This window comes from Hyla sarda, chromosome 1 (genome assembly GCF_029499605.1).
Source record: "Hyla sarda isolate aHylSar1 chromosome 1, aHylSar1.hap1, whole genome shotgun sequence".
Lineage (NCBI taxonomy): Eukaryota > Metazoa > Chordata > Amphibia > Anura > Hylidae > Hyla > Hyla sarda.
In genome coordinates, this window is record NC_079189.1 from 141,286,942 (window position 1) to 141,300,379 (window position 13,438).

The 13,438-nt window shown below is 40.6% G+C and overlaps 1 protein-coding gene across 2 annotated transcripts in view; it reads right to left on the reverse strand.

Annotated features, from left to right (window-relative positions):
• The window catches only part of TMEM131L (transmembrane 131 like), a 123,307-nt gene that overhangs the window by 14,520 nt on the left and 95,349 nt on the right, over positions 1-13,438 (reverse strand). The window contains exons 25-29 of one of the 2 annotated variants that reach the window (XM_056562499.1): positions 12,779-13,401; positions 10,800-10,924; positions 7,203-7,330; positions 2,669-2,826; positions 529-711 (exon numbers count right to left, since the gene is read on the reverse strand). In XM_056562499.1, coding sequence (XP_056418474.1) covers positions 529-711; positions 2,669-2,826; positions 7,203-7,330; positions 10,800-10,924; positions 12,779-13,401 — 1,217 coding nt within the window. Of the gene's footprint in view, positions 1-528; positions 712-2,668; positions 2,827-7,202; positions 7,331-10,799; positions 10,955-12,778; positions 13,402-13,438 lie in introns of both variants that reach the window. The other variant, XM_056562488.1, reaches the window with a different exon arrangement.

The following is a 13,438-nucleotide window of genomic DNA, read 5'->3' on the forward strand; positions in this document are numbered from 1 at the left end:
GCTACACCTTGTATAATTACCATGTCCATGCTGGCCACCTAACTTTAATGGGTGCTATGTAAAGCCTCATTTCACTGCCTGTGTTGTCTAGCTAGTTCATTATTAGGGTGTATAACATACAACTGCCTCATCCAATGACCACAGATACTGCCCTACTAATGTGTACATACACCAAATCACCAATACAGGATATCATTAACAGCTGGGAAGAGGGGGCATCAGAACATGAAGAAGGGGGCATCTGAGGAAAAGCACAGCAGTGTGGGGCAATGTATTTGCACCCCCATCATTACTACTGTTTTACTGCTATTACTGTTTCACTAAACTAGGGTTTAATGTATTGAAAGTTTATGAGAAGCAGCAACTTGTAAGCAGGTTAATATATATCTACTTCCAACAAAAAAATCAGATATAGTCAGGTCATACGAGACAAGCCAACTTAACACACATGTATGATGAGACTTTCAGACCTAACTTCCAACATCACTAGTAATCTAACAATAGAAATCCTGGTCATCTATTACTTACTTGGAGGAAAATAAAGGCGATTAGGAAGGGTATTCTTCTTATCCCCATCAGAACTGCTGGTGCTGCTCCAGCTTCCCCAGCTACCTCGGCTGGCCCGGACACTACCACGAGAGCTCCCACATTCAGAGCTAGAATCTGAAGAAAACTTGTCTACAGATTTTTTTTTCAGAATCTGGTAGCATTCTAAAAAGAACAAAAAAGAAAAAGATTTAGATTTTCTGTAAGTGTTCGTGATGTACCACTTAAAAAGCAACTGTTATCTCATTACAAAGGTGCAGGTACCATCAGCAGGACAATTAGGAGATGTAAGAGAAGGTACTTTTACTTACTTTGCCTGCAGTTTTGTGAACTTCTATTCAGGCTGTCTGGTAATTCCAGCATACAGTCTGAGGGGCCGGTTGATTCTCGCAGTGGCACACCTCCTCCCGGCCCTGACCCGCTCCAAGCATTGAGTCCTCTATGTCAATCATGCAGTCCCCCTAATTGATGTACAGGGCACCATGCTGAGTGCTGTAAGGAGCCAGGGAGGTGGAATGCCACTTTTAAAGTCGTCCGGCCCTCTGACTGTTTGCCAGCATTACCAGACAGCTTGATTATAAGTTCACAAACCGGGAGCAGAGAGAGCAGAGCCATCATGCAGGCAGTGCCCGAGCTGTCAATCACGCCAAGGGGCCTGATTACTGCTAAGAAGACCGGGACTAGGTAAGTGTAGCTCCCCACCTAGGGGACTACTTAGGGCAGTGTTTTCCAACCAGGGTGCCTCCAGATGTTGCAAAACTACAACTCCCAGCATGCCTGGACAGCCTTTGGCTGCCCAGGCATGCTGGAAGTTGTAGTTTTGCAACACCTGGAGGCACCCTGGTTGGGAAACACTGACTTTGGGAGATGGCAGGGAGACTTTATAGTCTTATATACTCACCATCGCTGCAGGCAGAAATGTCCCTGGATATGGTGAGAATGAAGATTTTACTGTATATAAAGTAAAATCATGCAGACATGATGGCAGCCCCCATTATAAAGTACAAAGATAATATAAAAAAAAAATGTACAGGTAAAAAATAGATTTGAAAAAAAATAAAATAAAAAAAATAAAAAAAAACATGTTATAGTATCTGGACCTAATCTAGATCAGACAGAATCTATACTATACAGTACCTAAGGAAAAAGTCTGCCCTTCGGTTGCAACACAAGGAAACACAAAATGCAGCTTTTACATGATCATTCTCTTTATCGAAGGGATGTATTTTAAAAAACCTGTATCACTCAAGTAAAAAAGTAATTGCCCCCCTAATAACTGGTTATGCACACTTGGCAGTACCCTAACAGCTATCCAACAGTGTCCGCAGTTTTCAGCAAATAAAGCGGACACATTCCTTTCAGGAATTTCTGATAAAGTGTAGAATTCGCGCTTCCATCATTTAGGAGGAGTCAGAAGCTTACAGTACAGCGGCCGTTAAAAAATGAGGGGAGAATAGTGGGGGGGGAAATTAGTGCATGTGCATCTTTTTCTCCCGCTATAAACGTCTCCGTTTTTTCCATTTGCAGATTAAAGCTCTAAAATTGGTTTGCAGGAGTCCCAGACCCTCAGCAATAGCTTAGTAATCCTTCAATATATTCCAATAGGTTTGTTTGGCATCTGTATCTGACTCTAGTAGATGGCATTAAGTGCTGCTTTTTAAGACCTTCTAGCTACTTCACAGTGCCAGAAAGGTTCTATGTGAGTGATGATTAGATTTAACAGATCTGGTCAGAATCATGTCTGGTTGTAGCTCCTGAAAATGAACCCAATAGGTAGTCAAATAAATTCTGTGAACATAGATTGGGAACCATTACTTTTTCATACAGAGCAAGGTAGGTCTGCACAGCATGTTTTCTACAAAAAGAAATATATCATTTAAAAACAGCACTTTGTGTTTATTTGGGTTATCACTGTCTAATATTAGAAGTAGTTTGATTATATAAAACAAGGGTGAGAAATGTGTAAAAGCAGAGCAAAATTACAAGGCAAGTACTTCCTCCACCACCACAAATTCCCACTGTCATACGCCGTCAAGTATGTTCTTTAACCAGTTGCTTGCCATCTTGTGGCAGCTATAAAGACAAAAGCAGAAAAATGCCCAAGCATGAATATTAATGTTACCTGTATCACCACGTGGATGCATTCTACTAGATTTCTGCCCTCCTCTGCAAACCTCTCCATTTGTCAAGGAACTCCACATTTTCCCCCGGTTTGAAGTTCTTAATTCTGGTCTATCTGCCTCTTGATAACTGTGTTTCAAGGTATTCTGCTCTGTAACCCTGGATTAAAGTTAAGATAAAAATGAAACTTTCTGACAATATCCTCTTTCATATACATTGCATTCTAATGTATGGGAGATTTTCAGTACAGACTCAATAGAACTCAGTCTTCTAAAAGGAAAACACAGCAAAGTCTATAAAAATTAAGTTATGTACACATCACATTGGGGGGTTGGGTTTAGACTGACCAAACAATCACACCGTTCCCCCTCCAAGATGGCTCATTCAAATGTCTAGGGAAAACTGTGCCCGACTATAATCCATCCACAGATATGGCAGATGATATAGGGACACCTCCTTCCTCAGGCATAAAAGTTTCATAATAAAAGCACAGAGATGTCAGCAAAGAGCTCTGTGTTCCAAAAAGGAAAGAATTTCCTCTCTAGTATTCAGCAGCTAATAAGTACTGGAAGATTAAGATTTTTTAATAGAAGTAATTTACAAATCTGTTTAACTTCCTGGCACTAGTTGCTTTAAAAAAAAACATAAAAAATAAGTTTTCCACTGGAGCACCACTGCTGTGGAAACTTTTTTTTTTTTTTTTTTTTTTTTAAATCAACTGGTGCCAGAAAGTTAAACCGATTTGTAAATTACTTCTATTAAAAAAAACAATGTTTCCAGGACTTTTTAGGGTCTGTATACTACAGAGGAAATGTTTTTTTTTTTGGAACACTGAGCACTCTGCTGACATCTCTGTCCATTTTAGGAACTGTCTAGAGCAGCATTTGTTTGCTATGGGGATTTTCTCCTACTCTGGACAGTTCCTAAAATGGATAGAGATGTCAGCAGAGAGCACTGTGGTCATGTCAGCAGAGAGCTCTGTGTTCCAAAAAGAAAACAATTTCCGCTGTAGTATTCAGAAGCTAATAAGTACTGGAAGGATTAAGATTTTTTAATAGAAGTAATTTACAAATCTGTTTAACTTTCAAGCACCAGTTGATTTAAAAAAAAAAAAAAAAAAGTTTTCCACGGGAGTACCCCTTTAATGAAGAACACAGATCTCGTTATAAAACCAGCAGATAAGGGAGGGGGAGATAGTTTTGATGAACTACGAGGATTAACATGCAGAAGCCATCAGAATACTATCAGATGGAAAATACCAGGTCTGTGGAGTCTGACTAAATTTTGGGTACCTGGAGTTGGAGTCGGCAAACAATGCACCGACTCAAGACTCCTACTAAATTTAGATTGGAATAAAAAAAAAAAAAGCAAGTTTCAATGTCCCAATTCACAAAAAGTTATAATTAATGACTTCTCTACTTTAAGAATGAAGACCAATGCATGCAGTGCCTCACGTAACCGCAAAACGAACACGTTAAGTGACCGCGAAGAAGCATGCTTTTCATGTGCTTTACTATATGGCACGCATTGTACAATTAGGAGCTGCAATACTTATACTTTCCATAGTGTTGTGCTCTGCTGTTACAGGGAACCCATGGGTAACCTAGCCTCTCACTGTTAAGGGATTAAGTAAATAAGTTTTTTGCAGGACTAGAGACACTTGTATAAGTGAAGGGAAAGGAGGGTCAATAGTTGAAGACTGAAGCTGTAAACCATTGGAAAAACTGCTGCCATTCAGCTAAGGCTATAAAAACTTGTACACTCGATTGTAAGCTTAAAGGGGTACTCTGCCCCTAGACATCTTATCCCCTATCCAAAGGATAGGGGATAAGTTGTCAGATCGCCGGGGTTCCGCTGCTGGGGACCCCCCGGATTGCCGCTACGGCACCGCGCTATCATTACTGCACAGAGCGAGTTCGCTGTGTGTGTAATGACGGGCGTTACCGGGGCCAGAGCATCGTTACGTCACGGCTCCGCCCCTCGTTATGTAACAGCCATCCCCCTCAATACAAGTCTATGGGAGGGGGCGTGGCGGTCATCACGCCCCCTGCCATAGACTTGCATTAAGGGGGTGGGCCGTGATGTCACGAGGGACGGAGCCATGACATCACGCTGCTCCATCCCCTGTATCGCCCATCATTATGCACAGAGCGAACTCGCTCTGTGCAGTAATGAAAGCGCGGTGCCGCAGCGGCGATCCCGGGGGTCGCCAGCAGCGGGACCCCAGCGATCCTTTGGATAGGGGATAAGATGTCTAGGGGCGGAGTACCCCTTTAAACTTTAAACATGACTATGGGATTCTACAAGGGAAATCATGTTTTATAATAAATGCCCCTTCCTGGATCCTCCCACTGCCCTATCTTCAGCAGCAGATCAGCACACAAACTGTTCAATACAGTAGACTGTTGGCTTCCCAGCCAGTAGTCCTGTGGTAATGACAGGTATGTTGCCTTTTTTTCCTTCAAGGAATGTATAAAATACATTCGCATATTAATACAGAGGAGTTGGAGTCAGGGAGTCGGAGTCACAGAAAACTCCGGAGTCGAAACATTTATCTACCGACTCCACAGCCCTGGAAAATACTATAAGAGATTGAATTCCAATCCTACTGAGAGATTTAATAATGAACTTAAAACTCTTCTTCATAGAGCGTTAGATGACCACAGTTTATTTAAAAGCGAGAGAAACTATATTTATAACTCCAATCCCTGTGTACCTTGCTTTTATTTTTTGCCAAAGGTCAACAAAAGTTTGCAAAAATCACCAGGCTGCCCTATAGTGGCCAGCATTTATTCTGACACCAGCCGTCTTTCGGAGTATACAGACCATCAATTACAAAGATTTTTTACATCTATGCCGGCCTACTTAAGGTATACTGGCCATCTCTTATCCGTACTGAAAGATCTTAAATGGCAGAAGGGATATCTATGGGCCACACAAGATGTGGCTGCCCTTTATAGTAATATTTCTCACGCTAAAGGGATTGAGGCTAAACTTTCATTTCCATCCAATGACCCCCTAATGCCTGATAAACAACAAGAATTTATTTTACAATCGATACAGTTTACATTGGAACACAATTATTTAATCTATGACCACACCCACTACGTACAGGTTTGCGGTACAACCATGGGGACAAGTTTGCCCCATGCTACGCAAGGCTGTACGTAGGTGCATTGAGGCCTTAAAGTTCCATGACGACTGGGTGATTTTCTATAAACGGTTCATAGATTATATCATCCTAATCTGGGATGGTACCGAGGTACCTGAGACATTACAGTTTGTCACTGTTTATTTATTTTTATATTTGGTGTTTTCACACTTATATTTATGCATTACTTAATCAATGCGTGATTCTCTGCAATACCTGTTATGAAAGTGGTTTTTTTTTTTTATGTAAGGTTGTACTTCCGGTTTACAGTTTCTGCATCTTTGGCTCCGCCCACTTTAGGCATTTGGTGCCAATTTCTCTTTATTTAAACAGCATTTTACCTCTGCTGGATAGATCTGATGAAGAGGGTGTTTCCCTTGAAATGCGTAATCTGTACCCCGTATTTTATAATTTTTTCTAATAAAGTGGTCCCTGCTGAGGGATCTATGTTTGCATACTCCTGTCTCCATAGAATTCTTGGGACAAGCATCCGCAGCGCCAGGGCAATATGTCTTCTTCCTCCTGTTCTCCTTGAAACTTCTCCAGGATTGGATCTCTCCGGCTTCCTGTGAGCTCCAGGCTTCAGCAGCGGATCTCATCTTATGGTACCCTACATAATAGGGTGACAGGTGCATTTATTCAGCTTTTGAAGTGAGCGGCCATCTACTAGAGGTGTCGGCAGCCCCGACATCTAGTTTTTTTAATTCTCTTGCTGGGGTAATACACGAGGCGCCATCCGTGCGGTCTATGTTTTTTCTTCACTCCATTACAACATCAACGTGATAAGCATTGAACGCGCAGGTCAGGTGGATCAGTCACGTGATCGGCAAACAGCCGACATCCGGCTATGCCAGTACGTGGGCTGCGTGCCTTGGCTCAAACCAGAATTGAAGCCCATCATCACATGACCGTAGTAGAGGTCACCAGGTGGCACACAATGGAGGTGAAGACGTAGACTCCAAGAATGAGGTTTGTAAGTATATAAGAAGTGCTTTTATTATGAAACTTTTATGCCTGAGGAAGGAGGTGTTCCTATAGCCTCCAAAACGTGTAGCACTTAAAAAGCTTTTCTTATATCATCTGCCATGTCTGTGGATGGAGTATAGTCTGGCACAGTTTTCCCTAGACATTTGAATGAGCCATTTTGTAGGAGGAAACTGTGTGATTGTTTGGTCAGTCTATATCATATATATAATAATCTATATAATTGTTTTTATTGGATACTGCTATAGTCGGACTTTGGATTTGAGTGCCACCTACTTTTTTAATAATTTCCCTTTTTTTTTATTTTATAACCCTGAATGGAGGGCCCCGTAAACATAAAAAAATTTCAATACGCCCTTAAAAACAGGAAGTGAAAGTGGTTGTGACACATATCAGGCACCTTGCAGGGAAGACGCTGTTCTTCTTCTTATTTTTCCTGGCACAGTTTCTGTTCTTATGCCAATTTAAATTTGGGAAAATACCATCTCTTTTTTCCACTGGACTCTTTTTCAGAAATGGCTCGTCATACTATTGTGAAAAAAAAAAAAAGAATATATAAATGGGTATTGCTATCAAACTTATACCAAATCTGTTCCTTACACAGGGTTTGTAAAAAATAAACAGTCTACAGAATCCTGTTTTGTAAGTAGTCAGCAATATCACAGGCGGATGTATATATTATTAAGTAAAACAAACATTCTAAGGATTATAAGCACATATTAAACTGTGATACTTTAAGATGCTAGAAATACATTCTGTAAACCATCTTTATCCCTTATAATCAATGAGCATTCATATTTTTATAACAATTTTAAGGATTTTCAAGGAAGTAATATAGCAAGTTCTAAAACATCACATTTACAGATGATGACATTGTCTAAGCTGCCATCTGCAGGCCAAATGTGGTACTTCAGATCATGTTTGTAAACCCTGAGTTTTCTCCACCAGAGTAAATAAAGAAGATTGCTGAAAAGAATCAGTGAATTTAATATTAAAAGGAAAAAAAAAAAAATTTGCTTATTGACACAAACTTAACCTAACACCCACATTTATGACCCATTCTACAAACACACTTTTTATCCTCCAGCAGACTGACCCTACATCTCTAAACTCTTAAGTCATTAGCTCTATTGTCCTTCCATCTGTAAGGTTGTGTACACACTGTGTTTACCCAGTATGCCGTAGGTATATGTCAGCATTCTGTCAAATATATAGTGTACGACAGTATACATTTGTTTATTAGACCACACTTGAGTTCTGATGAACAAATGTTTATGTGCAGAAAATATCCTAAACATGCCCAAAGACAGTATGCCACAGTATACTTGGATACCTCTTTGACAAAAGGTTGATGTCCACTGATGACCGGGCCTAACAAAAAAACTCAGTTTTTTTTTTTAACCTGACGTATAAAGGTAGTTTCAAACACTAAAAAAACACCAATGCAGTCTGTCACACAGTTTTTGAGCCATGGCCAGAAATCAATTAAAGGGGTACTCCAGTGGAAAACCTTTTTTTTATTTTTATTTTTAAATCAACTGGTGGCAGAAAGTTAAACAGATTTGTAAATTACTTCTATTAAAACAATATTAATCCTTCCACTACTTATTAGCTGCTGAATACTACAGAGGAAATTCTTTTCTTTTTTGAACACCGTGCTCTCTGCTGACATCTCGGGCCATTTTAGGAACTGTCCAGAGCAGCATATGTTTTCTATGGAGATTTTCTCCTACTCTGGACAGTTCTTAAAATGGACAGTGGTGTCAGCAGAGAGCACTGTGGTCATGATGTCAGCAGAGAGCACTATGTTCCAAAAAGAAAATAATTTCCTCTGTAGTATTTATCAGCTAGTAAGTACTGGAAGGATTAAGATTTTTTAATAGAAGTAATTTACAAATCTAACAAGATAGGAACACTATCCGGCACTGCTGTATAGGGAGTGAACATAAGTCTGCACATAAAGTGCAAGTGTGGATACAGTCCTAAGGGTGGTGCTCAATCTTGCAGAAAGAAAGAATTCTTACAACATGGCAATGTAGAAGAAATGATGGCACTCACCCGAAAACGGACTTGCAAGGATGACTTTTATTTCTTTATTTATGTCAACCAAAGTGCATGTGCATGGCAGCGTACAGCATTCAGGCAGGTGGAGCGGGCAAGGACGCCAGGGGAACCAGCGTGCAGATGGTTACAGCTGTCTCGCACTTTCGTGCTTCGTGAGACCATATCCGCTCCCAGGCTGATCCCAGGTAAATACCTGTGGGACCTCCCCTAGGGGAGGAAACTTAGAACACCATGTGAGACAATCAAACGGTGAACCACAACTACAAGTGTGGTAATTGTAAATGGTGCCCTCAACTGTTATGCAGTAAAGTAATAACGATAGGAGGCATAGATATTCAGATGAAAGATTTTTGTTGCTGTAAAACCAACTATGTAGTATATGGACTCAAGTGCAATTGTGTGCGTTTCTATGTTGGGAGTACCACTCGCCAGTTACATATCAGGTTCCGTGAACATATTTATTCTCTGCTTAGCAGAAAAGGTTCACCGAGAATTATAGACCACGTCTGGGAAGCTCATAATGGAAACCCTGCATCACTCTTTTTTTTTGGAATTGAAAGGGTGCCAGTTAAAGACGGAACTGACAGGCACAAAGACTTGCTTCAGACCGAAGCTAGATGGATTATGTGCACAAGGTAGACTTGGTCTTAATGATAAATTGGACCTAGGCATCTTTATATAAATGCTATTTTCATTTAGTTACTATATTCCAGCATTGCTTTACAATTTTGTGTTTTTAAGTGTTTTTAACTTTTACACGATTCACCGTTTGTTTGATTGTCTCACATGGTGTTCTCAGTTTCCGCCCCTAGGGGAGGTCCCACAGGTATTTACCTGGGATCAGCCTGGGAGCGGATATGGTCTCATGAAGCACGGAAGTGCGAGACAGCTGTAACCATCTGCCCGCTGGTTCCCCCGGCGTCCTTGCCCGCTCCACCCGCCTGAATGCTGTACGCTGCCATGCACATGCACTTTGGTTGACAAGCACGAAATAAAAGTCATTCTTGCAAGTCCGTTTTCGGGTGAGTGCCATCATTTCTTCTACATTGTCATTTACAAATCTGTTAACTTTCTGGCACCAGTTTTCCACCAGAGTACCCCTTTAAAAAGCAACAAGAAGTATCAAGGAAGGACTTCTATATCTTCTTACAGCATCCATCCACAACTGGAATTGGCTCAGAAAACTACAATGACTTTTTTTTCTTACACTACATTTTTCTATTCTGACATGAGCATATTTAATGCTTTAGTGTCATTCATAGAAACTTTCCACATGTTATCTGGACATGCTGCAATTGTGAGCTTAGACAGACTGAAGCACAGCCAGAAGAGTGCTCCACAGCCTTTCTACCTCCAGCCAGCACATCTCCCAGCTTTTCTCCCTCCAGTCAACACAACTAGCAGCTTCCTGCCTACAACTCCCAGCATGCCCTTACAGTGAGGACACGATTTGGGTTGTAGTCTTGCAACAGCTAGCAGGCAGATGGTAGATGGCGGCCGGTAGAAAGGCTGTGGAGAGCTCTTCTGGCTGTGTTTTACAGTCTATCTAAGCAGTGGAGAGCTGTCCGAAGAAACTGTGTCCCCATCCCTTTGAAAGAAGGTAGCGGGGATGGAATAAAAGAGCAGGGATGGAGAAAGCTGTGTCACACTGTAAAGAAGAAAATGGTGTCCCCATAGCTGAGGATGTGCAGAAGGGGTGTGCGGCTCAGCCATTTACTGCACAAGTCACATTTAGCTACAGGGACAACATTTCTTTATTACACCATGTATGCACTCCAAACTCTATAAAGAATCGGATCAGGTAGACAGCCGTGGAGTAAGGCGTGCAGTAGTGTGCTTCACACGGTTATAACGTATCTGGATGACATATCAAAACTTCATATAAATGACAGTAACACTTTAGCATCATGCAAGTGTAATACATGTAAAGCACCTTTGCCAATGCCAGGTCCACTCTACCACAGGACTTTTCCTCTCTGGGGATGTACGGTTTACATTTCTCTGCTGAAACTTCTTTGTCCACTGTCTTTTTAGAGGTGTCAGTGTTACCCTTGAGAGCTGTTGGGGAAGAAGTCTGATGCTTATACCCTGGAAATATGTAAACCACATAAGCAGAGCAAAAAAAAAAAGAAAAAAAAATATACAGGTCATAAACATTATGCTCTTTGTACTAGACATGTAAAATGTCAATACACATTTCCAAAACTACTAAAATACTACAACAGTGTAGACCCTAACCATTTCAGGAGGACTCCAGTGAACCCTCAAATTCCTTGTCATTCTTATGGAAACCCAGAAAGATGAGCTTGATTTTCAAGTATCTAACAATACTAGGCTTTTACGGACCAAAACAGTAGCGTAGTATACTAGTCTACTACGTTATTCCATACTGGGAAAAAAGAATGTATACTGACTGTGCTCACATCATGGAGTCCAAAAGGACACTGGTCTAGATTTACTATTAGACAATGCAAACTGACCATAAAGTTAAAAGCGGTTACTGATAAATGCTACTGATAAATCTGGCACATCTTTAGACTGTCTAGTCTAAGTTTAGATCATTAGTTGGCTTAACTTATGCCAAAATATTACACGGCAATTGTTGACATATAAATTAGCACACAAGCCATGCCCTTTTTTCACCACAGCCAAATCCACTTTCTGTGTCCCTATCTGAGCAATTCAAATCAATTCCCTTCAGGGCACAAGGCCCCTCAGGGTTACTAGGCTTAACCCTTTAAAATATCACTTATTTATTCTCACTAAAATTAACCCCAATAATGTGCATAAATAATACAAAAACTGTGTATTTAAAGCACAACCAAGGTGATGGAATAATGTCCTGTTTGGACTAATATCAACTTAGGAGTGTTGTCAGAGGAACATAATCACATTTATTAGGTCTTTGTTTCCAGGGCAATATAACGTCCCCTATATCTGATCCTCTAATTCCTCCCCCTCTATCCAAAACCTTGGTTGCTAATTAAAATACAAAAACTCCCTAGCATCCCCCCCCCCAACGTTTCACCGATAACAAGCAGCTTTATCAAGGTACAGGATACTAATGTAGGATACTTGGTGAGCAAGACACAAAAGTGTCCAGAACCCATAATGAAGGTGGCGCACATAATTTACACTAGCCTATTTGTGCAGGTTGCCTGATAATTCTGGCAAATTTGTAAATCTGCCTCACTCTTTTGAGTACATGAAGCCTTTGGATACAATTAGCATAAACGCCGAGAACTTTTCCCAGCCTAATGTAGGCTATCAATAGTCTTAAAAAAGCTTGTGTAAATTCTTGTCCCTGAGATAATCATGGGACCACTAAATCGCTGGTGTAAAGACTCCACAGAAAATAACTCCATATACTAAACTTGTTTTATAGAGTTCTGTGACTGTGATAAAATGTTATAGAGATTATCCATACAGATTATCATAGAGAATATCTCATACAGTACAACAGTATTTTAAACCACAAAGCGTGTGGCACATTCAACAATAACAGGGTACAAAAGTGCATCTTTATCATTTTTTTTGTTTAGTTTTTTTTAAGACTCTGAAGCCCTTACCCAATGGCCTGAATGCCACAGTTTTCTATATATCTTTGTAAAAACAATGCATTTATAAATAATTTCAGTATTTTTCAGCAGTCTTCAGAGATCTGTTTTTCCCTTTACTACACATATACTGAGTGTGCAACAAACTCAAAAATAAACCTGTCTTCAGTAATGTCCTAAACTCTCTGCGAGTGCTGTAAAAGAAAAAACTGCTAGAGCTGTGTGCCATTACACTATCCTGGCTTTACACAATGCAGAATATTATATAATGACAGTCTGATTATAAAATACATTCTTGAACATGTGAACAGCATGAAATGTGTGTCCATATAAGCAAAGGAAAAATATTACTTACCCTCTGCCTTTCTGGAAACAGGTTGTGATACAGCCTGCTGCTGCAGCAGATTACTAGACATGGTATCTTCAAGTAATTTACTGGATGCAGATAAACCACAACAGTTCTGCTGCTTGGACTCAGACAACTTATCTGAGGAAGTTTTGAAGTCCGTTTCCATAGGAAACATACAAATTATCGGCTCCTCCAACGTGCTTTCGTTTATAGTCCTTTGTGAGAGAAGTGTGGTTTGAAGTGCAGATTCCTTAGCACCCAGATCATTATCTGGGTTGGTTAAGTGCTTTTGGATATCCGTAGCTATGTGGTCTACAGAACTAAAGTCTGTCCACCTTTCTGCTAGAGTCTCGCTACAAGTAGAGTCCTTTGGAGAGGGAGGCGGCATGTCAGCAACAAGCTGCTGGTTTGTGTCACAAGCTTGTACATTGCCGGACACATTGCTTGGCTTCTGCTTTATGCTGTAGTATACAGAACACTTGTGCTTCTTCTGAGAGTGACTATATGTGGCTGGTGCCCTCTTGGATGCATTCTGACTTCGGACTGGCGGAGCTGTAACAGCCAAGTAGCCCTTCCCTTTTCCCTTATCTGGTGGACTGGAAGAGTCTGTAAAACTTTTACAGCTGCCCCTACAAAAGGTGATGATTGAACACAAATGCATTAAGA